A 23,925-nucleotide genomic window follows, 5' to 3' on the forward strand; every position below is an offset into this window, starting at 1 on the left:
GCTGGGTGGCTGTGGCCAGGTGTCACCTTGCCCCGTCACCCCTGTGAGCTCCCTGGAAAGGGCCTCCACGCAGACACTATGGAGAGCGCAGGCTGCCTGCCGCCCTTCCCCAGCAGAAACCACACGAGACGTTCCAAAGCCAAGCAGAAATGATATGTGAACTATCTGCCTCCTCAGATCTCCTTTTCTAGTGTGGCTAGCGGAAGCTGTTTGTGAACACAAAGCATGCTGAGCCTTTCATGCAGCGAACAGAAAGCATCCTGCAAGAGCTGTGCACGGAGCCACCTGCAGGACGCCCTCCCAGGAACCCCCCCCCAGGCCCACAGGAGGAGGGGGCGCAGCCGAGGTGGGAAAGGCCGCCCCCCACCCTTCCAACTGGGCTCTGGGAGGCAGGGGAGGGATGTAGAGCCATGTGAATCCCCTCCCAACCCTGCCTTTCAGCCGTGGAAGGGGAGGCACTGGTTGGAAGAGGCGGGGGTGTGGGGGGGAGAAGCCAGTTACCGGCGCTGCTCCCAAAGCCCCTGGAGGTCCCCAGTCTCAGGGGCAGGGCTGGGCAAGAGGCAGGGAGGCAAAATCACCCAGCCCGCGACCAGCGGTCCAAAGCAGGGAGGAGCCGGGCACACGGGGAGCACTGAGAGCTCCACTACCAAGAGGCAGAGACAGAGGCTGGGCGGGGGCCCAAAAGAAAACAAGAGTGCTCCCAGCCCTGCCTCCGGCCCCTGCAAGCCCTGGTCTAGACACCTCGCCTTCCCACTCTCTCCTTTCCGAATCCTTTCCTGGTGGCGAGCCTCCTGTCGCTGCAGACTCAGAACATTTCTCCGCGCGCTGCAGCAGAGGAAGCGAGGCAGAGGCAGCAGCGGGACCAGCTCTACCGCCCACTGGCTGGTAGACCTCAGATCAGGCAGCTATTCTCCCTGAACTCCAGTTTCCTCCCTCAACTGGACATTACCCGCAACCTCACAGCAAAGCGGCAAATGAGAGCGTGTCACACAAGTTCCTGTCAGGGTCCTTCTAAGAAGATGAGCTTATGTGAGAGGACCTACCCAGGGAAGGAACTGAGTGAGTCCCTGGAGGGCACTGACGACCCCCCAGCTCCGGAAGCACCCAAGGGGGCGGAGCCACGCTTGTCCAGGGCCCTAGACCCCAGGCCTCAGGAGCAACCCTGCTTTTCCCCTGCCTCGGTTTCCCCCTATTCTCGACAGGAAAGGAATGCTAGTCACACGCTGGGCTCCCAACAACAACCCCAGGAGTGTGTGCCAGGCCCTCAGAAGGGCAAAGAGCAGCAGGTGCCCGGGTGCTTGGAGGATGCAGGCTTCAGGAGGGACTCATGTTCAAAACATCCATCAGTCCCCCATGCCAATGGGAGTCGAGGAGGAGCTGCCAGGGAGAGCTGTGCCCGGAACCAGCCCAGCCACTGGCTACTGCTTCTTCAGGGCACCGAATACTTGGCATTCTTAGGAGCAGCGAAAACACTTAACTCTGCTGGAACAGCATCAACAGTCAGACGTTCAAAGTCGCGGCCAAGAGCTGAGCAAACCTCTCCCCATCCGTGATGCCCTCGCCAGCTTCAAGGTCAGAAGAGGCAAACCACTAGCCCCACCCCCACTGAAGCCACCCTGTCCTGAGCGCGGAGCCCACTCCAAACTCAGTCTCTTGTTCTGACCCCAGAGCGGGACAGACTGGGGCCAGGCAGGGCCAGGGCTGCCAGCCTGGGTGCGTGCCCCCAAGCCTGGGACCAATTCAGCTGGCGACAGGTTGGCCCAGTCAATGAATCAACAGCTCTGGCGAAGCACGCCCTGGCAGGGCTGTCCGTGCTGTCCAGAGAGCCAGAGCGTCCATGCCGGGTGGTCACTGTCCTCTGTCCTCCTTCACACACACGTCCTCTCCCTCCTGAGGTACTGAGGGACTCCAGAGGGCTTTTCCTAAGAAACACTGGTAAAAGGAAACTGAAACGCCCTCTTAGGGATCCAAAAGCAGCAGAACTAACACCCCTGCATCTTCTGATGGACCTTCCCTGAGCGGTTTTTAGTCCTGGGGTCTCTGCCTCCCACTTCTGTCCCCGCTCCTTCCTTTCCATCCCGCCGCATCCCTGACGATGGCCCCAAGGCCAGGAGGGGCACTCACCAGATTTGGAGTAAAGCACCAGTACATTATTCCGGGTCCTGAGAAGTTTTTTCAAGTCCTTGGGGTCAGAGATTCTCTCGATGAGTGAGGAGAACTTTGTAGAGGACAGCCACGTCGGCAGGACCACCTGGGGATCAAGGAGCCAAGGACCGTGAGTCTCAGGTCCCAGCTGGGCCTGAGCAAGAAGGGGTGCCCCAGATGTGCTGCCTCTAGGCACAGTTGCCTTGGGAGGGATAAGGCTCACCCCTCCTTCTCTCAACTCTACACCTGCCTTTCGCCTCATCCCCTCTCCAAATCGCCCCCCTCCCACAGGGACTCTTCCGGACCACTCCCAGTCGCCAGCTCACCCTTCCTCTTCTTTATGAAGCCGTATAGACTGCACAGGTACATAAGCATGCTGCATGGACATTCTTGCCACCCTTTCAATCAAGACCTCTCTGGGAGGTCAATGTCTGTACCCTACACTGCAGCCAAACACCACACACTGCAGCAATGTGAAAACTCCATCCCACCTAGCAGCACCAAAGCCCCAAATCCACGGAGAAGTACGATCACCTCTTAATGTGATCCCATTTAGGATGGGAATGGATGGGTGAGGGGTCTTCCACTTTCCCCACTTAGCCAATGATCTCAGGAGATCAGCCAACAGGAAACAAGCCCATTCTCCCAGAGAAAACCCTAAAAACCTTGGGCCGTAGAAGTAGCAGGCACCTCCGCAGGCATGATGAGAGGTGGGCTGAAAGCAGGGGCAGGGAAGGGGAGGTTGTTAAATCTTTGAACAAAGAGCTGTCACACAGCAGATCCCCTCACCCAGCCCACACAGCCCCCTGCCTAGCTGGCAGAAAACACAGGGGTTACCACCTACAAAGACTGACTAAGAAAAGCTCTGCCAGGAGACACCAGGCAAAGGTGGGAGGGAGTATGGACAAACTGAACCTTGAGATCACCCATCGCCCCTAAGGCCCTACCCCCCAGCATCTCCCTTCCCTTTTCCAGAATGTTGCCAATCTGATCCCCCCAAGCAGGTTAGAGAATTTTCCTCTAGGTTAACTGAGGAGCATAAGAAAAACAACCAAAAGATAGTGATTTGGAGACTCTTCCAATGAAACAGCTGAGTTCCCGTTCAAATACCCACTGTGAGACCCTCCCAGTAAACAAGTGCCCTCCACCCCCTCCCCACACTCAAAAGAGTCTGCAACCCACAGCCTATGTCTTGATCTTCATTACACACAGATAACCAAGATTCACCAGACATCTGAGGGAAGCCCTCAACACAAAGACAGAGATGAGAACAAAACAATGGAAAGATGAAACTTAAAAAGAATAGAAGAAAACAACTAAAATTATTATTCTCAGAGAAATAAAATGGTACATCCATAAGACAAGAATAGAATGCTATGAAAAAGGAATAGTCAAAGAGAATGATGAAAACCTCTTAGAAAGTAAAATCCTTGCAGAAATAAAAAATTTCAATAGGGCTGAAGGTAGAACTGAAAAAACTCCTATGAAATAAAAAGATCAAGAAATAAAAAGCAGAAGAACAAGATAAGAAAAATAATAGGTATTCATTAAGTGCAAGAGCCAAATTAAAGGAACTAAAGAAAAAGAAGAAAACAGAGGAAAAGAAATTATCAAGGAAATAATTCAAGAAAATATCCCAGAACTGAAGGATGTGAGTTTCCAGGTGAGAGGGCCCAACATCATCAATAAAAAAAAGACTCTCACCAAGTACATCACTGAAAATTTTCAGAACACTGCTGACAAAGAGGAGATTCTGAAAGTTCCAAAGGGAAAAAAAACAAAACAAAACAAAAAAACCACCACACACAAAAGATCAGGGGTCAGAACTGGCATAGGACATTACATCAGCACACCAAAAGACAATGAAGCATTGCCTCCACAATTCCCAAGCAACATGATTTCCAACTGGAATTCTATAACCAGCCAAACTACCTGTCAATTGTGAGTAGAGATTGACTCAGACAGACTTAAGGTCTCAGATATGAAAAATTTACCACCAAATTTCCCATTCTCAGGAAGCGACTGGAACTCATGCTCTACCAAAACAAGAAATAAATAAAAAATGAGAAAGACATGGAACCTAGGAAACAAAGGATCCAACAGAGGAGAGAGGCAAGGAGTACCATGTTGATGGTGAAGAGAAGTCCCAGAACAAATGTCCTGACCCCACAGAGCAACCAGCCCAGAATGGAACAAGGACAGAGGACAGAGGAACGTGGTCAATAAGAAGAGGCAACTACAGATTATCCGATATGCTTGATTTTATAGATCAGTTAAATAATCTGACGAAAGTCACACAGCTAATAAGAAGCAGGTCCAGCATCTGAACCCCAGTCTCTCTATTTGACCCCAGGCCCTCTCATGCCACTGCCTCTTTGTAGCCAGAAGTCTCGCATTGAGTCTGAGCTCTACCACTCAATAGCTAAGATGCCCGGGCAACATCACTCAACCTTTTAGATGCTTAGTTCTTCGCATCTGACGTGGAGAAAATGATACCTCCCTCATGGGATAGCTGTGAGGATGAAATGGGGTAACTTATCGAAAATGCTTTATAAATCATAAAGCACTCTAATAGGATCAGTTACCGTAACATATAATACAAATTCCCATCTCAGCAGAGTAGAAGATGGAAATGTGGCCATATTTTAGTGTTTCTAAATATAACCTGCCATTGGATCCAACTTTACCCTTCTCCCCAGGGTAAAACCATCAGGAGGAGTTGTCCAGGAATGATTTCTCCTTTATTCTGCCCCAGCAGGGCAGTGCACGATGCCTGAGGACCCCCTGCCCTCATACGGCGACCTTGAGAGCTCACCAAAAAGTTCATTCCACCTTATTATCACGTTATTCCATTGCTCCCAGGGAGCTAATGCACTTCAGACTAAAAGGTCCATAGCACAGTGCACACGGTTAAAGAAAAAAATAAAAGAATCTGTTGGAAAAACATGTTGACACTGCTGTTTTAAATCCTCAAATAACCTGGCCAGTCAAGAAAAACAATTACCCTTGCCCAGTGCCTCAGGACTCTGACCCGAAGACCAGCTCTCCTGAGACTGGCCGGCACCTGCACTTCTGGACTGGGGAGCAGGAAAGGGGAAGGGAGGGCAGGCCCAGTGCCCACCTGCCTGGGTAGCACAGCAGGGTGCAGTTGGGCCAAGCGACAGCAAAGTGTCTACAGCAAAAACCACAAGAGCACCAAGTTTCAAGGCTTATCCACAGCTTCCTTCCTAGAAAGCCCAGAGAATCCCTCAGGTCATCTAACCAACAGCCACTCTCAGAGTAAACAAACCACTTTTCAGCCAGCCACCAAAGCCTCTGAGCCAGTGTTTACCCTCACACAGCAGAGAACTTCAGCTCTGCCAGAAATACAATGATGCTGGGGCTTAAACTCACGGTCTGCGGCCAGCCTGGTTAAGAACCCTTTATGGAGGGTCCATCTCCTCCTCATCTCGTCCCATCCCTATTCCACCCCCTAGACTAGGAGCACCTGGCCCCTTGAAAGCCCTTAGGAGATATGTGTCCAGCGTACTAAACATGACAAACACACTGGCTGCCACACTCTGGAGCTTTGCAGAGGTACCCCGCTGGGAGCATGTTACAAGGTGAGTCCGTGACAGCTCTCAGGAGACCCAGAGGGACCACGGAAACCAGACAGACCCAGGGCAGTCAGGGAGGGTCTGGGCTGGAGAGTGGTGGGAGAGGGCAGATGGGGCCAGGCTGGGGTGGAGGGTGGGGTCTTGAAAGCCTGGCTCAAGAGCCCCATCTGGCCCCATCTCAGACTGGACAGTCATCAGAAGGCTGGAGGTGAAGGGACCTGCTGGGTGGCTGCCCAAGTGGAGAGAAATGGGCCACTCCAAGAGCCTCAAGGGAAAAGCAACAGAACTCAATGACTATTCATATGTAAGCAAGGAAAGAAGAGAGTCGAGGCTAAAATGACCCAAGGATTCTGTGCTCAGAAATGGAACAAGAACCAAAACTGGAAGAACTGGGAAGCAGCAGCAGAAGAAGAGGCTTCTGTCTTATGTTGAGGAAGGTGATAATAAGCTTAGGTGCAGACATGTGGACAGGACGCCCCAATGCAGCTGTCCTCCAGGCTGGAGAGTGAGCCTCGAGGTCAATGAAGTCTCAGGGGTCGGGGTCCAGAGGGAGAAGTCAGGAAACCCCTCAGCTGAGGAGGAGGAGGAAGGACCAGGAGAAAGGTGGGAAGAAGGTAGGAGGTACCACAGACCTGGTACCTGGTCAACACAGACCAGGGAGGAGACACACAGGAAATCAGGTGTGACTTGCAGGCAAAGGTCAGGGCCAAGTCCCCAGGGATGTTCCGAGAGCATTCTGGTGATGGGAGGGCGGCCGGAAGCCAGGCTGCAGAGGGAAGCACACCCCACGCAGGGGGGAGCACAGGCGGCCGCAGGGTCGGGAGAAGGATGGGCTGTCTCCACCTAAGATGGGGAGCTGCATGGACATTTGTGGGCACTGGAGAGGCAGGATTTGCAGGGAGAGGATCTGAAAATTTGGGAACAAGAGGAAAATAGGATAGGTAGATCCAGGGGGAACCAGGGGGAACCAGGGGACTTTGGTGTGCAAAGAGCTAAGATGCTCAGTGTAAGATCTCTGAGAGAAGAGGGGGAAAGGCCCTCGTGTCTGGCCTTAGACAGACCCTCACCTTAGCAAGCAACCACAGGGGCAAAGGGAGCATGGCCCTTTCCTCCCTCCCCTAACCCCAAGGGGACTCTCCTCTAGCCACTTAACATTCTCCTTTCTCCTCCACTTCAGTCGATTTTAACCTTTCCAGTGTGCACGCTCCTTCCTTTCCTTAAGATACAGCTCCAGTAAGCCTTGGGTCTCCTTGCCAAGAGCCTTCCTGCAGACTTCATAAGGCACAACCCACAAACCTTGATAACAACAATAACTAAGGCAACTATAACAACGTTAATGATGCACAAACTCTCTGCTTTGTCAAACCCTCAGGGGGGATAGGGCAATGTTTGAGAAGGAAGCCAGCCACCTTCCGAGCCAGCCATGGAACTGTTCCTGGGTTCCGCAGGCTCTTTACATTCTAAGTCCTTTCCCTTTGGAGTTAGAGAGAAAAAAATCCCCTTTGTTCCCTATGCAAACTCCTTCTGACTTTCCCCCATAATTGTTTTCTTTCTGCCCCAGCCTTAACAGTATTTACATCAGGACTAAGCTACCCCATGGGCTGGGCTGAGATCCATAAAACCTTTGCCTGGGTGCAGGGCAGAACACTGCCAGGAAGGACGGCTCCCTTCCTCCACTGCTGGGGAATACAGGCCCCCAAAGCCAGGCCCTGCTTGCATCAGAGAGTCAGTGCCCCCACCCCCCACCCCCGTCAAAGTACCGGTCCCCCCAGCCTCCAACCCGTCATAGTACTACATCCGCCTCAGAACACTGGGCCCCTCCATCAGAGAAGCAGCCCCCTCCACCCCGAGCCCCTTCCCCCATCAGAGTGCAAGGCGCTCTGCAGAGCCCACTCAGGGTGCCTGGCATGGAAGTCCTCACCTCCACCCTCCACCACGGCTGCAGGCAATGAGGTCGAGGACACTGGCTTCTCCCCCTCACCTTCCAGACTCCCTGCAGTGCTCTCCTAACAGGCGTCTGCCCGGTTCAGGGACCGCCAGACAACGGCCCTCCAGCCTGGAGGCTCACGCTCCTCTCCTCCCCTCGTGGTTTCCCACCCCTCAGACACCACAGAAAGAGCACTGCTTCTGGAGTCAGACAGACCTGGGGTCAAAGCCAGGCACTATCACTTAGAGCTAAATGATCTCAGATGTTACGAGTGTCACTTCCCTGCCTATAAAGTGGAGAAGATAATACTGATATCTGCCTTGCGGGGTTGGCTGAGGATTAAAGGAGGGGGAAAAAAGTACATAGAGAACCTAACATAATGCTTGGCACACAGTACACGATCATGGTAATTATCTGTATTAGTACCCTTAGTGAGACAAATCACAGAGCAAGGGCAACAGAAGAACCGGCACCACCTTTTCCTCTCCAGGGCCCTGCCGGCAATCAGGCAAAACAGCACATCCAGGCAGGAAGAAATGTGCACGTACACACATCCAGCATCAAAACCTCGAATGATCGCCCATCTGCACAGCAAGCAACAGGCCACACAGCACATGGAGGACGGGCCTTCCAGGTTTTGTGCCCATCTGCCCCTCACAATAACCTGATGAGTGGGCACTGGCCTCATCCTACAGATGAGGAAACTGAGGCTCAGAGAGGTTAGCTTACTTACCAAGGTCACACACAGTAGGTCAAGTTGCAGAGCTCGGGCCTCCCAGGTCCTGGCCAGAGGTGTTTGCTTCCCTCCACCCCACAAGCTCCCCGGACTCACAGCGACCCAAGTGGACCACCTTCCCAGAAGTACCTCCTTCCCAGGAGCACCTCCTTGCCCAGCCAGGCCCATCAAAGCAGCCAGGAAAAGCCCAAATCTTCCAGAATCCCCTGGCAAGGAAAGTCCCAGCAGGGATTTACACTAACCCTCTGCTTCCCGCAAGCCTAGAGCACCCTGCTGTCGATCACCCTTCTCGGGACCCTGGGGCAGTCAGCCCAGATCTGCCATTAACCAGAGGTGTGTACAGGGGTCTGGGCTCCCCTCTGCCTCGCTGTCCCTCTAACACACCACACTCACAAGCTCCTCTCTTCACTTAACCTCACCCACCATCACCACCAGCCTAGACATAAAGAGTCATACAATTCTGGAAAATAACAGGGAGAACAGTCCTTGCCACATTACACCCTCAGCTTTAAAAAGCTCCAGATCTCTGGGGCGCATGCCAGCACCCTCACATTCTCTATAGCCCGGAAGGCTGTCTGTCGTTATAGATTCACTATTCAATGCAGATCATGAAGCCAGAGGTATTCTATTATGTAAAAGCAACTTGCTAAAGGAAGAAGAGTTGAAGACAGAAGGTTAACATTAAGGAAAAAGGGTGGAGGTGGGACTTGACCTTTTTTGCTCTGTCACCTGAAAAAAGATACCCTTCTTATGTTGGGAACTGTGAAGAAACTGGTTTAATTTAGTGTAGCCCACATTTTGCTCAAAATAGTTTTGAAATGTCATAATCTAAGTCTAGACTCTTAGGAAGCTGGTGGTAAAGGGATCTGGGAATAAGGTTAAAAACAGACGACCTGAACCCAAGGTCAGAGAACTCCAGCTGGCTGAGTATTTGAGAGCTAGAGGTTTGGTAGAAAGAGTCAGAGACCCAAGTTTTGTGCTGGCTTTGATATTTACTGACTATGTGACCTTGGACAAGCCATGTCTCCTTCTCTGCTCCTTTCTCTGTAAAATGAAGGGGTTGAAAGTGATTTCCAAAGTCCCTTCCAATTGTGATATTCTGCAAACCTAGTTTCATGACCAGTACCAGAGAAGTACGGTGAGGTAATTACACCTCATGAAGGAACTGCTGAGTTGCCCTGGGCATGTGGCCACCCACATTAAGTCAAACCTCTCAGTCTTCCTTGCAGCAAGTGCCCCTGGCATGTAAACAGAAGTGTTATGTGGCAACTTTTAGGAACTGTCCCTCATAGACACCTGGTATGAGTCTTCGTAGCCTCTTCCTCCTTCCTGCTTGCTAGAATTTGGAAAGATGGCTGGAACTCAAGCAGCCACCTTGAGACAATGAGGTAGAAGGAGTTGCTAAAAATGTGGAGTTATCAAGATAGAAGGTACCTGGGACCCTGATACCACAGAGGGATATACTGGGCCTAGAACACCCCTTTCCAGCTTCTATGTGAGTGAAATAAACAGTCGCTTTAAGGCACCATCATTCTGGGTTTTCTGGCACACATGCAAATAGATCTTGTGTGCCTACTGAAACAAAAGCTTTAACTAGAAAGAAATACTAACATCTGCTCCAGTTGGGATATTTCAAATCATCGAATCATGCATTATACTTTAGATAAACTGTTACAAGGAAGGAGACAGCGAGACTATCAAGGATCTGATTTACTGTGTTCCTCCTAATTACCCGAGTTGCACTATGCCTGTTCCTAACAGTATCTTGGTCACTTGGTGACAGCTACCCACAAATGAAAGGAAAATTAGCTAGTAACTCTCCAGTTTCCCCACAACCTCAGCCCTTTATTAGTAAGGGGACCACTGCAGGCCACCAGAAGGCCAGGACATTCCTTGTAATTCACAGGCTTGAGCTGGGCTGGTTGGTTTCCTGGATACAAGACTCTTCTCAACATTCCTCACATGCCATCTCCAGCCTCCAGGTAGCCCTCCAGAGCTAAGGCCTCAAAATCTCCTGAGGCTGCGCAGTACAGAGGAGCCTGGAAGGCTGTGGAAACTAAACATGTTAATACATAGAAATCTGTGTCCTACCATTTCATTTTGGATGGCTCCAGTCATTAGAAAGTCAAATTCCTCCCCCTCCCAAGCCATTCTGCCAGCCTATCACACTCTGAAGACAGCAAACACATTCCCTCTTAGGATTCTGTAGGTGAAATTCTCCGATTCCTCATGTGCCCCCAAGCCCCTCACTGTCCTGAATGATCTGCCCTAGACACCGCCATGTTCCTGGTTCCCAGAGTGACCGACCCCAAGGCTGGGAGCACGGTGGCAGAGCCTGAAGAGGGTAACGTGCCATATTACACTATAATTTACTTTTGGAAATAAATACCTATGCTTTCATAATTCAAAATACAGGAAATTAATCTCAACACAAATCTTGATTTTTGGATCATGGTTTTTTTTAAAAAATTGAGAAACACCATTACTGAATCTCTTAAAATATGGCACCCAACCGTCATACAGTGCTGGCAAAAGCCTAAACCAGTACAATTCTTTTGGAAAGCTATTTGGCACAATTAATCAAGTATCTTAAAAGTATTTATGCTCCTCGACTTGGTAACTCTACTTTTGGGAATGTGTCCCGAGGAAATTAGCAGAGATTCTGACACAAACATGACTTGCTCGGTCCTACTCATGAGTCAAAAATTGTAAACGACCTAAATATTCAACAGCAGGGGAATGGTTACTTAGAGTAAACCACTCAACAGAATAAAATGTGCATTTAAACGATGTTTTCAAAGATTGTGCAATGAAAAGATATTTTTTTAATGTTAAGTTTTTAAAAATAGAATTCAAAATGTACATGGTATGATTACAACTATACACAAAATTATGCTCAGAAAATGACTGGAAGAAAAAATGCACCAAAGTAAGGCTTCGTCCTTGTGCATATTTTTCTAACTTACCATAATAGGCATGTCCAATAGAAATACTTAAAGAAAAAAATTTACCATCATTTGACTACCGTCATGGAAATAATTAACAATCTCAAAGTATTTCCCCACCACAAGTAAATATAACTTTACAGTTGAGAAACCTGGCAGAAACCTCCTCAACTAAGGGACCAACGATAACACCACCAGTAATGGGTCAAATCAACTTATGTCTCCTGATACAATGCACTGAAGGGAAACATCATCCAAAACCAAACTGAGGGACATTCTTCAAAAATGTCAAGGTCCCTAAAGACAAAGACTGAGAAACTGGCCCAGATTAAAGGAGACTAAAGAGATATGACAATTAAATTCAACATGTGATTCTGGATGAAGTCCCAAGCCAAGTGCTACATTCCTGACTTTGATCATTGTACTCTGGTTATGTAAGAGAATGCAAATACTGAAGTGTTTATGGGGCAAAGGAGAGTCATGTCTGTAAACTTTATATATGCAGAGGGAGAGTATGATAAAACAAATGTGATCAAATGTTAATATTTGTGGAATCTGGCCGAAGGGCAGATGGAAATCTTTTATATTCTTCTTGCAGCTCTTCTCTAAGGCTATTTCAAACTTAGAGTTAGGGGGAAAACACCTAACATAAGACAGAAAAAAAAGAGATGCCTAGAATACAACCAAATACTGCCCCCACCTCTTCCACAGGCTTCCTGAAACCCTCGGCCATCTATCCAGTGTCACTGGCACTTCCCCACGTAAGAGCAGTGCTTATCTGCCCTTCTTCACTTCCAGCTGACTGACTGCTCACTCCCCTGCTCACCTGACATTGTGTAGTTTTAAAATAAGAACTATTATACAGAATCTGCAAAGAACTTTGCATGCAACACATACCTAGAATGGCTTTGATCAGTGGGGGGGAGAGAAATGCTAATTTTTAAATACAGGTAATTTATGCCCCTTAAATGGGCAAATTTTAAGCATCTGTCACCGAGCACTACGGCTAAATACCCTCTTCACAAGGAGCTAAGGCCTAACCTCAAACCTAGTTTGCAGATTTCACCACTGATATTTCCCAATGTTCAAATAAATGTCCACCACCCAGCAGGCTTTGAAGTAAAAATGAGCACCGCCTGGATGGCAAGTGTGTGTGTGTGTGCGTGTGCATGTGTGACAGAAAGACAGAAGTCTGGCCCTGGGATGTGGACCCCTGACTAGCTGCAGCTGAGGAGCTAAATGTGCTTAAGAAAGAGAGAGAAGTAGGAAAGCGCTTGGCTGGCACAGAACCCAAGAGAGGATTCTTTAATCCCTACATCGAGGGCCTAGCAATGCAGCCATGATAATGATAAGAGCTGCAAGTACAGAGTGCTTGTTGTGTGACCAGGAGCCAGCTAAGCTGCTCATGTGACTATCTAGTTCATTCTCTGGGCAAGTGAATTAAGTAGGTACTTTCATTATACTTATTCTATGGATAAGGAAGCTGAGACAAAGGACAGTTAGAAACTTGCTCAACGTCACTCAGCAAGTAGGTAAGAGAGCTGTGACTCAGACCCAAGATGAAGTGGAAAGACCGATTCCTAGAGCCACACACGTCTCACCGCTTGCTCCTATAAAGGAACAGCCAGCTGCATGTCTTATATTTTGCTTCCTTTAAAAGCCACACCTTATACGTGGGCTACACAGTTTTCCCACCTGTTTCCACAGCACAAACGTGGCTGTCAACAAGGGACAGTTCAGAGGCAGGACAACTGATCTGAGAGCTTATGAAAACAGGTTTTCTTATCCTGAAACTGCAACTGCAGTGCATTTAACCAGGACTTAAGTTCTAAAGCTTTTAATGTTGTGGAAAACCTCTTCTAGAGCCAAGAGGGCTCTGGGTTGCTGCCAGCCTGGTGTGCCAGGCCTGCTAACGAGGAAGAGCTCGTGGAGGAAGCAGAGAATTAGGTAGCAGGGACGAAGGAAGATCAGGTGAATTCCCACTCCGGAAACCCAACCCTGCCTCAAAGCTCCATTAATTGAAAAGAAAATAACAATTCAAGTGCTCATGACTCATGAGGTACATCTGTGCTTTGACATACAGTATCTCATTCAATCCCCTAAAGTTGAGGGTCTAAACCGGCGTTTTCTACCCCTCTGGCCTTAATCCAAGAGCCAAGTCATAAAATCACTTCGGTGGGTTACCACCAGCATTTTTTTAAATAACATTAAAAAGGAAACATCCGTGCTTCCCTGGTGGCACAGTGGCTAAGAAGGCAAGGGACATGGGTTTGAGCCCTCGTCTGGGAAGATCCCACATGCCACGGAGCAACTAAGCCCGTGTGCCACAACTACTGAAGACCGCACGCCCTAGAGCACGTCCTCCGCAACAAGAGAAGCCACCGCAATGAGAAGCCCGCGCACCGCAACGAAGAGTAGCCCCTGCTCGCCGCAACTAGAGAAAGCCCGCGTGCAGCAACGAAGCCCCAATGCAGCCAAAAATTAATTAATTAATTTTTAAAAATTAGAGAAGAAAGGTAACATCAGTCTGTACCATAAGCAGCAAGACTGTATTTGGTGAAAAATCTGCATCTGTTATATTCATATAGACATATATGTACTTGGTTATAATGTAAAATGCAAAATTGTTCTTCCAGGAGTTGCAGTAATAATGTTTGAAAAACTGCTATAAACAATCTGTGTGGGAGGTGGTACCATCCCCACTTTAGAGATGTGAAAACTGAGGTCCAAAGAACTTAAGGAATTCAACTTGGGTGAAGCCTGAAACGGCAGAGCCGGGACTCAGAGGTCTTCTGGGCACAGATTAGAAGCTCTTCTCTTTGCCCATCAATGTGCACGCTTCCCACTGGTATCCCTCGAGGTCTCTCCACTCCCCAGAGCTCCACCCAGAACAAGACCCGAAAGGCCAGCAAGTCTGCTTTCCCTTCCCATCTAGCTACTGAGCACAACCAACGAGAAAGAGCTTCGATGACTGCCTGAGCCATCTTCCCTGCTACCTGCTTGTGCACACTTCCCTAAATGCCTGCGGAGAAACGCAAAAACGGCACATGCTCCAGCCAAATGACGCCTCACAGGGTCACTAGTGTATGTGGCTTGTAACATGGGCAGAAGTTGTGCCACACCCTGCGGCCCAAAGCTGCAACCTTGGCTGGCAAAATACTGTCCACCACGTAAAATTAATGTTAACTTGTAAATGCCTCTGGTTTGTAGTTGCACAATTGCAATAAGTATAAGCTTTTAGGAAATACAGATTCCTGGGCCTTCCCCTTGAAGAAAATCATCTCGTGGATCTGGAGAGCCCAGGAATCCATTTTTACGCATACCTCCCTAAGGCAGTTGGATTCACAGCCAGGTTGGAAGGCCATTATTCCATCTTTTAAAAACCCCCTGCCTGGACCCCATACCACTCCCCTCTCCCTCACAGCCAGAATGTTCCATCTCCCTCCCCGCCTTCTACCCACTCCTCAGCATTGTCAGAGCTGTCCCCCCACCATCAAAGAGGCTCTTGGTGGAGGTTCAGCAATGACCTCCACACGGATAACCCAACGGGCACCTCCATTTCTTGTTTTGGTCAGCCTCTTGAACCCAGGCAGAACTCGCTTGGTCTCCCTTCTACCTCTCCAGCCACCCTTCTTATCTTCTTCGTAAATCCACCTCCACCATCCTGCAAATGCGGGAGTTCCTCAGGGCTCACTCAGTCCATCTTCTCTTCCTGCCCCACACCCTCCCCTGGGGTCCCCCACCCGAGCAGCACCCCTAAATTAACATCCCCAGCCCAGACCTCCTTTCTGAGCGCCACACCCTCACATCCTGCTCACTCAGCGGCTCTTAAACCGGGGTCAAGTATAATTCTCAAATGTTAAAAACCCAATTCTCATACAAACAGAGACTGAGCATATTTCAAAGGGTTATTAACTCATTAATAAGGGACCCACTAAAATGACAAAGCTTGGTCAAAAGAGGATATAAGAAAAAAAGGTTAATAAAAAGATTTTAAAAAGAGGTTATAGGGAATTCCCTGGCGGTCCAGTGGTTAAGACTCCACGCTTCCATGGCCGGGGGGCCTGGGTTCAATCCCTAGTCAGGGAACTAAGATCCCGCAAGCCATGCAGCACGGCCAAAAAAAAAAAAAAAAAGAAGTAGTTATAAGAAACTTACAAGTGGTCGATGAAAAAAAGGTATGATATGATTGCTAAATGAGATACCAAGCCAGTTAATGTCCTGAAGGATCTCTCTTCTCTACCAAACAGAAATCATTTGCATCCTTTCTAACTTTACAGAGTATGGGTCCTAAGGAATAATAAACAAAGTGACATTCCCTAAAGTACTGGATGCCACTGAGGTGGGCTTCCTAGACAATGCTCCAGTGTGACATTAGAAAGTCACTAGATCATCTTTTATTTCCAAGTTTGGCGATAATTTTTCTTACACTGGGGTCTATGAATTTGGATGGGGAAATATCACATCTTTATTTTCACTAATTTCACTGAAATTTAGCCTTCCCTTTATTATCAATGTAGGTAACTAATTACAGTAGCACTGACAGTGTCTGTGACTTTGTGACTTTGCCACCAACAGAAATCACATTTTCTCATCACAAGAGGATTGCTGCAGATATCCTGAAACACTGTCTATGCTTATCACTACTTAAAATTACAAAAATTATCAAACTTGCCACTAGATCTTCTTATATGACGCATTAAAAAAAATACATACTATTTTGTCACAATTTATTATATTTTAATAACTATATTTCAATATCACTGGTTTCTTTTGTAATCCTATGCATTCTGTTTTATACATTTAAAAACATTATTCTAAGAAAGGGTCTATAAGTCTTCAGAGAGGCCTTTCCTGACTCCCTGAAGTAGGATAGGGACCCCTGTTTACACATTCTCTTACCACCTTATCTTCCTCCTTCCAGCACTTACTACCTGAATCAAATAATAAATTAGTGGCTCTCTCACTAGGCAATGGGAGGAAGGGATGGTGTCCCTCTTTATTTATATTTTGTCCCCAATGCCTTGGCAGAGTATGTCTGGCTCATAAAATACTCTCAAGAAGTATCTGTTAAAAACAAAAAAAAAGGGGCTTCCCTGGTGGCACAGTGATTAAGAATCCGCCTGCCAATGCAGGGGACACGGGTTGGAGCCCCGGTCTGGGAAGATCCCACATGCAGTGGAGCAACTAAGCCCGTGCACCACAACTACTGAGTCTGCACTCTAGAGCCCGTGCACCACAACTACTGAGCCCACATGCCACAACTACTGAAGCCCGTGCGCCTAGAACCCGTGCTCCGCGATAAGAGAAGCCAATGCAATGAGAAGCCCGTGCAGCACAAGGAAGAGTAGCTCCCACTCGCTGCAACTGGAGAAAGCCCGCATGCAGCAACAAGGACCCAACCCAGCCAAAACTAAATTAATTAATTAATTAATTAAAAACGAACAAAAAACCAACAAAAAAGAAAGATCTGTGGAATAAATGAACATCTGTGACATGTGTTAACATGCAGACGGTGGTCCATGTTTCTTTGAAACAAGGAACATGTCCAACACTCTGCCCAGGACCCAGCGGGTCAGACCCCTTGACGACAGCAAACCTGCTTGTTCCTCGGGAGCCTGCCCTACTTGGCCCTATAACAGAGCTTTCCAGCCAAGCCCACATCTTGGCTCAGAAGCTAGATCACCCTAGTGTTTTAAGCCCCAATGTAAGGCCCTCGACCTAGATCTCCATTAATACCTTCCACGGCAAGGATTAAAGGATCTGCTCACGAATTAAAGACATCTGCTCGAGCCAAGGGGTTAGAGGAATGGTGGGATTCTTTGGGGCGATGGATTCTCTACCCCTGCCCCAGCCAGCTGTGAGGAGTGGGGAACTCTGAAGCGGGGCACAGGCTCACCATCAGGCCATCTGGGAACAGAGCGCACATCCACCTGGGGGCTCAGTATGACCTCGCGGGATAAAGAGACGCAAAAAGGCTATTCTAACGTCATACTCCTTCTGAGTGTTTAACCCCGACTCCCCCCCCACTGCATGACTGCAAAGCTAATTATTTAGAAGTGGTCATAAACTGGTGTGTGGAAAGAGGCCCTGCTGGACGTAGCTGATCAGAGGGGACAGGTATCTAGAGCCATGAAGGAGGGTGATGAGAAGGGCAGGAAGGATGGTCAGTGAGCACCTGACTATGGCCCCTACTCAGGCCATCAGGGAGCTAAAGAGCAAGGTTCACGGACTCCCCAGGTAAATGGCTGGTGCTGCGATTTCAGAAAATAGCACCTGCCAAGGAGGCTGCTCAAACATTCAGGCGACCCACTCAACCTGTCTGTGTCCTCCCCTTCCAGGCCATGACCATCAATGGTCTCTCTCTTCCTGCTCCGTCCCCCTACTCATCCCTCTTTCGGGGTAACAGTACTCAACCAGCTTACCTCACCCAGCTCATGTGGGACTCAAAACTACACAGGTGTGAAATATGTGGAAATGCTTTGCAAACTCTAAAGCCCTCTACAAATGTACCAGGTGTCTTCTAATTCTCGTTGCCAGGTCGAATGGGTAGCCAGAGGCCTGGGTCAGGGCCGCAGGATGGGCCAGGCAGGAGCAACAGAGCAGCCCAGTGAGCACAGGGCTCCTTCCCTCTCCCACTGAGACCTAGGACACCAGGTGTGGGGGAAAAGGAAGCGGGGGGCAAGTAAACCATGGAAGTCCGGCAACGCAGGAGAACTTAGGCTCTCCTACACCCCATGCGCACTCTCTGGTCCACTGTCACTTAGCCTCCAAAACCTACCACAATCACCAAGGGAGACACAAGAGCCCCATAGAACAAAACCACAAAGCTGGGGCGTACCTTCCAGGGCGGCGGTGTGGTTGGTATCTCCATTCTCAAGAGAGGATCCACTTTCAGAAGAAAGGGGAAACACAGAGCACTTAAATCCTCAGTTCCTCTGTCCGCATGCACGCGTGCCTGTGCACGCACACACACAGACACACTCTCCCCCCATCCAGAGGCTCTGCAGCGGCGCAGTGCAGAGGGGCAAGGAGCCATCAGGAGCTCGGCTCCAGGGAACTGTGACGGGGAGAGTCCTGGCTGCACGGGCCCCCCAGCCATGTCTCGCAGCCTCCGCTCACACCCGCTCTGGCCCTTCACTGGCTTCCGGGCACCCCTTCTCCAACGATCTGAGGTGACTGCTGTGGCTCCTATCTATTGGGCACGTCCACGTGCCACACAGTGTGCTGGGTGCTTCCTGTATTATTTCTGATCCTTTCAACTTTGCAAGATGGGTAACATTACCACCACTGACAACAAGAAAATAGGCAGGGCCCAAGGTCACATAGCTCCTGAGTGTCTAGCTGGCTAAAGGCCCATGTTCTTTCTGTAACATCACACTGGACTACATCTTGTAGATAACAGAGAAGAAAGTAAGAGGAAGAAAGTGTTGTTTTGGGAAAATTAATCCAGTCTCTCCCGCTCCAACCCAACCCTCCACTGTGGCGTAACTGCTCTTGTTATTAAAAGGGCCGCTTTCATCATGTCTCTCCATTGCCTAAAGAATCAAGTCCCAAAAGCTTTGTCAGGCATTTAAGATTCTTTCCAATTCACTTTTCCAGTCTCGTTTCCCCAACCCCACACTCAAATCCTCCCTTCCATCCAGCCCGGCCCATCACTCCTCATTGCCCACGTTTCTGTCTTGGATTCCCTGCCTGCAACACTAATTCCTTCAACCAAACACAGACTGGGGGTGACTGCATGCCAGGTCTGGGCGCGGTGCTGGGACAGGAAGGGTCCCCGCTGTCACAGAGCTCAGAGTCTGCCTTCCTTGTGAGGCATGAGCTGCGGCCCTTCTCTGGTCCCTTGGGGCCCCAGAGCGTGACCCTGGTCCGAATCCACAGCACTGTGTTTGCCACTCCTGTGGCACTCAGCCATTCCAACTCGTGTGCCAGTTCTGTTTTAAAACTCCCTCTGTGTTTATTTCTGTGGGAAAAGTCCACTCCAGGTTCCAAGCAGCATTATCAATGGCAATTAGGCTCTCAGACCAGCCCACAAAAGCCTATTAAATATATAGAGGTGTAGAACCTAAATACGTGTACATTAAAAGCTCTGCAGGAGAGACCAGGGCAAACGTCTGCTGCTTCCTGCACCCCTACCCACTGTGAAATCAAGTTCTGAGCTTCACGCCACCCTCTGGGGCAGAGGCCTGAGCAGTGGCTTGGGAGGAGGGAAGCAGGTGGGAGCTGGCACTACAGAGATGGAGGGGGAAGAACGCTGATGTGTAATTCAGGGGCCTGGCTACCATCCCCACTCTGCCTTTACAAACTAGGTGGCCTCAAGTGGGTGAGTCCCTTCCCTCTCAAAGCCTCACTTTTCTCTTTTAAAATCAGGGAGCTGAGTTAGGTCAGTAGTTCTCAGACTTCTGAAGCTCACAGATTGGCAGGATGTATTTTTAAACATGTATTTAAAGTATATGTTTAAAATATGTTTAAAAATATATAGTGTGTATTACATATATATTTTAAAATAAATTTTATCAATTAAAGGCTTTTTTAAAAAATCACAATATACTATCACTGCTTTCATTTTTTTCAAAAGGACACTATAAAGCACTCCTCCACCCCCCCCCACCCCCCCACATGCACTCCCTCAATATGGACACTGTGTCAGAGAAATGAAGTTTTTAAACCGGAAATATTTGGAATCGTGAAAAAAAAAAGCCATTCACCATTGTTATTTTTCCAATTTGTCTGTGAACCAGTGGAAACTTCATCACAGCCCAGCTCCAGGCCTCAGCCTGACGTTGGAACCCTTGAGCTGGGTGAGGCTGAGTCCTCTCCAGCTCTGACATTGCTCCATTCTGAGCGAGCTCTGGATGGAGACTATACAACAATCAGCATGGATGGCCCTGGGGAAGGGTCAGCTAAGGAAGGAGCTGAGTGGGACAGCAGGAAGGGGCAGTCGGCTGCAGGGGTAGGGACAGGACAGCCTGGTCTCCCCAGCCGCAGGCCCAGGGCAGAGACACCCAGCCTGGAGGGCTGGAACTAACCTGCCCCAAGTGTTGACTGCCACTCTTTCCACCCCAGAGTGTGGAAGGCTGGGAGTCCCCAAAGAAACTTTTTGAAAAGTTCCTTTACTAACTTTTCTGATCAAAAACTAATGCACATTCATATAGAAAACTTGGGAAGTACCAAAAAAGCATAAGCAAAGAAGTAAGCAAAAGTCACCCACAACTCCACCTTCCAGAACAATCACTGTAAACATTTTGATGCACTGCTAATCCCTCAAACACTTTTGTAGCTATCTTCAGCCACCCTGGGATTCGGTTTTGTATCCTGCTTTTCCCCTAATTATCACACTCAAATACTTTTCCATGTCCTTAGACATTCTTCATAAGCATCATAACATATTTTGATAATAAACCCAGCATTCTAGTAAATACAAATATTCTTTATAAACATTACTTTCCATGGTATGGATAGGGCCAGAAATCATTTAAACATGCTGCTATTGTTAAGCATTTAAGCCACTTCCATATTTCTGCTATTGTAAAAAACGTGGTGGGTGTACACCCCTGTCCATGAATCTCTGTAGACCCCTTTACACTTCTCTGTATCTCTTGGGTCGCAGCCCAGGGTTCTGCGCGTATCTGCCCCCAGTAAATACTGAGTGGACAAAGAAACCCAATCCACTCCCAGGAGCTTCGGAACCCTTATCAGATGGACGTAGAGTTTATATTTACAGAGGCCCGCCCTGATGTCCACCCACCACTCATCACTGACCGTACACCTCAGCCTCACACCTTCTAAGTCAATCTTGGGCTTGGGGAAAGGAGAAAATGTCAGTTCCTTGTTGAGGCCTCCCAGGTTCTAGGACTCTCAGCAAACCTACCCACTCTCTACACCTCCAGGTGGAGGGCATCAGCAGACCTCAGTTGCCTAGAGGACTCCCACACCCCCTCCTGACGGCTCAACCCACCCCTCAGGAAAGTCATGGCTGACCTCCCTCTAAATTAATGTATGGCTCCCCTTCAGGGGTGCTCCCAGAACTTCGAGTATCAGCACTCACTGTTCTGTCTTTATCTGCTCACAGGACTGACTCCCCTGCCCAACGCAGGGCAACACCAGAGGGCAGGAACAAAGTGTGTTTTGCTCCCTGCCCAAAATCCAACCCAGTGCCAGCCAAACAATGGGGTTGATAAATAAATGTTTGCTGAAGGAAACTTCTTTCTTGTCTGAGTCTCAAGCCTTTTATTTTCACAGGAGGGAGAGGAAAGGGGAAGAAGAGAGGAAAGTAGGACCTCCTGAAACAGCCCAAGTGCAAAGACCTGATAGGGGGGGCACTGGAGATAGCCCCCTCTGCACAGTCCAGCAGTCCTGCCTGGCCTAGAAACCAGCCCAGACCAGCCGGCAGCAGGAACAGAATACAAACAGATCAAACACACCTAGATTTGGGGAAGTGACACTGCCCCACTCCAGCCTCGTTTCTCTCCAAGAGAATGGTCAGATCTAGAGGGGCAAGGACCTTCCTTTCCCACCCATTTTCATACAACTAGAAAATACAGGGCCACTCCTCACTGGTGATCCCAGAAGGGCAGGGCATTGAGAGATGGAAGTATTTAAAGCAACTCAAGCCACACTCCATTTTTTCTCCTCACGTTTTGTCCAGCATCCTTGCCACACCCAGAAGAAAAAAACTGGAAAATCTGGGTTGGAGAGAGTGCCGGCAGCAGGAGGTTCCCTTCAGGAACTTCAGGAAAAAAAGGAGCCAAGATTGTCCTAAAATAAGGCAGACCAGAAGTTATACTAGAGGTGTGGAAGGAGGCCATATTATCCTATCACACACCCACAGCAAAACCAAGGCCAAACCCGGGGCCCAGGGTGCTGTGGACACACCCATTCCAACCCCTCTCAGGGATGCCCTGCGGCATTCCTCCCCCCACCCCACAAGGGTAGCAAACTCCTCCGGAGAGCCTGCACTCCCATCACCCTGGCCCACCCCTTCTCCACTCCTGTACGGTTTTGCAGTTTAGAGCTACCTCCTCTGATTTCTCATCCGACCCTCCTGGTAACCTTGTTAGAGTGGTATTTAAAGCGTCCCAATTTCACGGATGAGAAGATTAAGTCAGGTACATTAAATGATAGGCTGCATCACAAGCCAGAAAGTGGCTGAGGTTCCAGCCAGCCTCAGTTGGGTGAAGGAGCTGAACTCCCCCGCGGTGACCCCACCCGGCCCCGCCAAGCCTGGCCGGCGGGCGGGGATCCACGTGGTCACTGGAGGTTCGCGGCTGCTCAGAGCCGAAACCAAGAACTAGGTGGCTGGCTCTAAAACAAGGTTTCCGGCAGTGCTGGTGGCAAGCACCCCCTTCTTACCCCGTACTCACACAGGTGCAGGGCCCGGAGTCGGGGGTGCAGCACCCCCGCAAGCCGCCGGCGTCCGGCCCTAGCTCGCGGCCGCCCCCTGACCTGCGCCCCTGCAAAGTTGTGTCCGCGGCGCAAGCCCCCCACCCCCGCGAGGGTCGCCCAGCGCCCCCGGGGTCCCCCACCCGGGCTCCTTTCGACCTTTGAGCCCCGGAGCACTCCGCTGGGAGGGCACGGCGACCGCCCCGCTGCCTCCCCCGCAGCCACCGGGTGCCCGCCTGCTCGGCACGCACGCCCCCACCCAGGCGCCCGGAGGCGTCTATCTCCCCCGCACATCCCGGGAGGGCCGGGAGCAGGGAACTCGGACCCTCGCCGGGCGCACGTGCCGTCCCGGCCGGACCCCAGCGCCACAGCCCTCACCCAGACCGCCAGCAGCAGCAGCCGCCACGCCGGCACGACCCGCGCCATCCCCGCCGCAGCTGCCCACGGCCGTTCTGGTCCCCACTCGGCTCCCGCGACCGCAGCTCCGCCGGGAGCAGCCACCGCCGCCACTTCCCAGCCGCTCCCCGCCTCCGAGTTCCCGGTGCCACGTCTGCCAAAGCATGCGCACCGCGCTGGCAGAGCCTGCCGGGGAGAAGTGCGTGCTGGGAGTTGTAGTTTGCAGCATGGCTGAGCAGGGGTCCGCGGGTGTGAACTTGGCCCCCAGGCCAGGTAGAAGCATGAGTGGAGTGCGACATGGTCAGGGTCAAAGAGTAAGGGAAAGCAGTTAATTTGGGGGGCTTGCTCTGTGCCTAGAACTTTAGAAACAAGATCTCCTTCAGCTCAGGTAAGTTTTATTTTCCCCACCTTGAGGATGAGGTGGCGGCCCAGAGAACTTAATATGACCCAGATTACACAGCCTGGAAATGGCAGAGTCCAGTGCTGCTTGTGGAGGATAGGAAAAGCCGTCGTCCCTGCCTCCCTCCTACTGTTTCTTTTTTTCATTCAGAAAACTTTATTGAGCTGTTGGAAAACAGTTTGACATTTCCTCAAAAAGTTGAATAGAGATTACCTTATAACCAACAATTCCATTCCTGGGCATGTACCTAAAAGACTTGAAAACAGGTATTCAAACAAATACTTGTACACAAATGTTCATAGCAGCATTATTCACAATAGCCAAGAGGTAGAAACAACCCAAGTGTCTATTGAGGGATAAATGGATAAACAAAATGTGATATATTCATACAGTGG

The 23,925-nt window shown here is 49.7% G+C and overlaps 1 protein-coding gene across 1 annotated transcript in view; it reads right to left on the reverse strand.

Annotated features, from left to right (window-relative positions):
- The window catches only part of PDIA5 (protein disulfide isomerase family A member 5), a 90,876-nt gene extending 67,589 nt beyond the window's left edge, over window positions 1-23,287 (reverse strand). Inside the window, exons 1-2 of the mRNA XM_036850150.1 lie at window positions 23,113-23,287; window positions 2,125-2,251 (exon numbers count right to left, since the gene is read on the reverse strand). Coding sequence (XP_036706045.1) covers window positions 2,125-2,251; window positions 23,113-23,160 — 175 coding nt within the window. The 5' untranslated portion in view covers window positions 23,161-23,287. The remainder of the gene's footprint in view (window positions 1-2,124; window positions 2,252-23,112) is intronic.
- Between the last annotated feature and the right edge of the window lie 638 nt (window positions 23,288-23,925).

The sequence above is a fragment of the Balaenoptera musculus genome, chromosome 4, assembly GCF_009873245.2.
Source record: "Balaenoptera musculus isolate JJ_BM4_2016_0621 chromosome 4, mBalMus1.pri.v3, whole genome shotgun sequence".
Taxonomy (NCBI): Eukaryota; Metazoa; Chordata; class Mammalia; order Artiodactyla; family Balaenopteridae; genus Balaenoptera; species Balaenoptera musculus.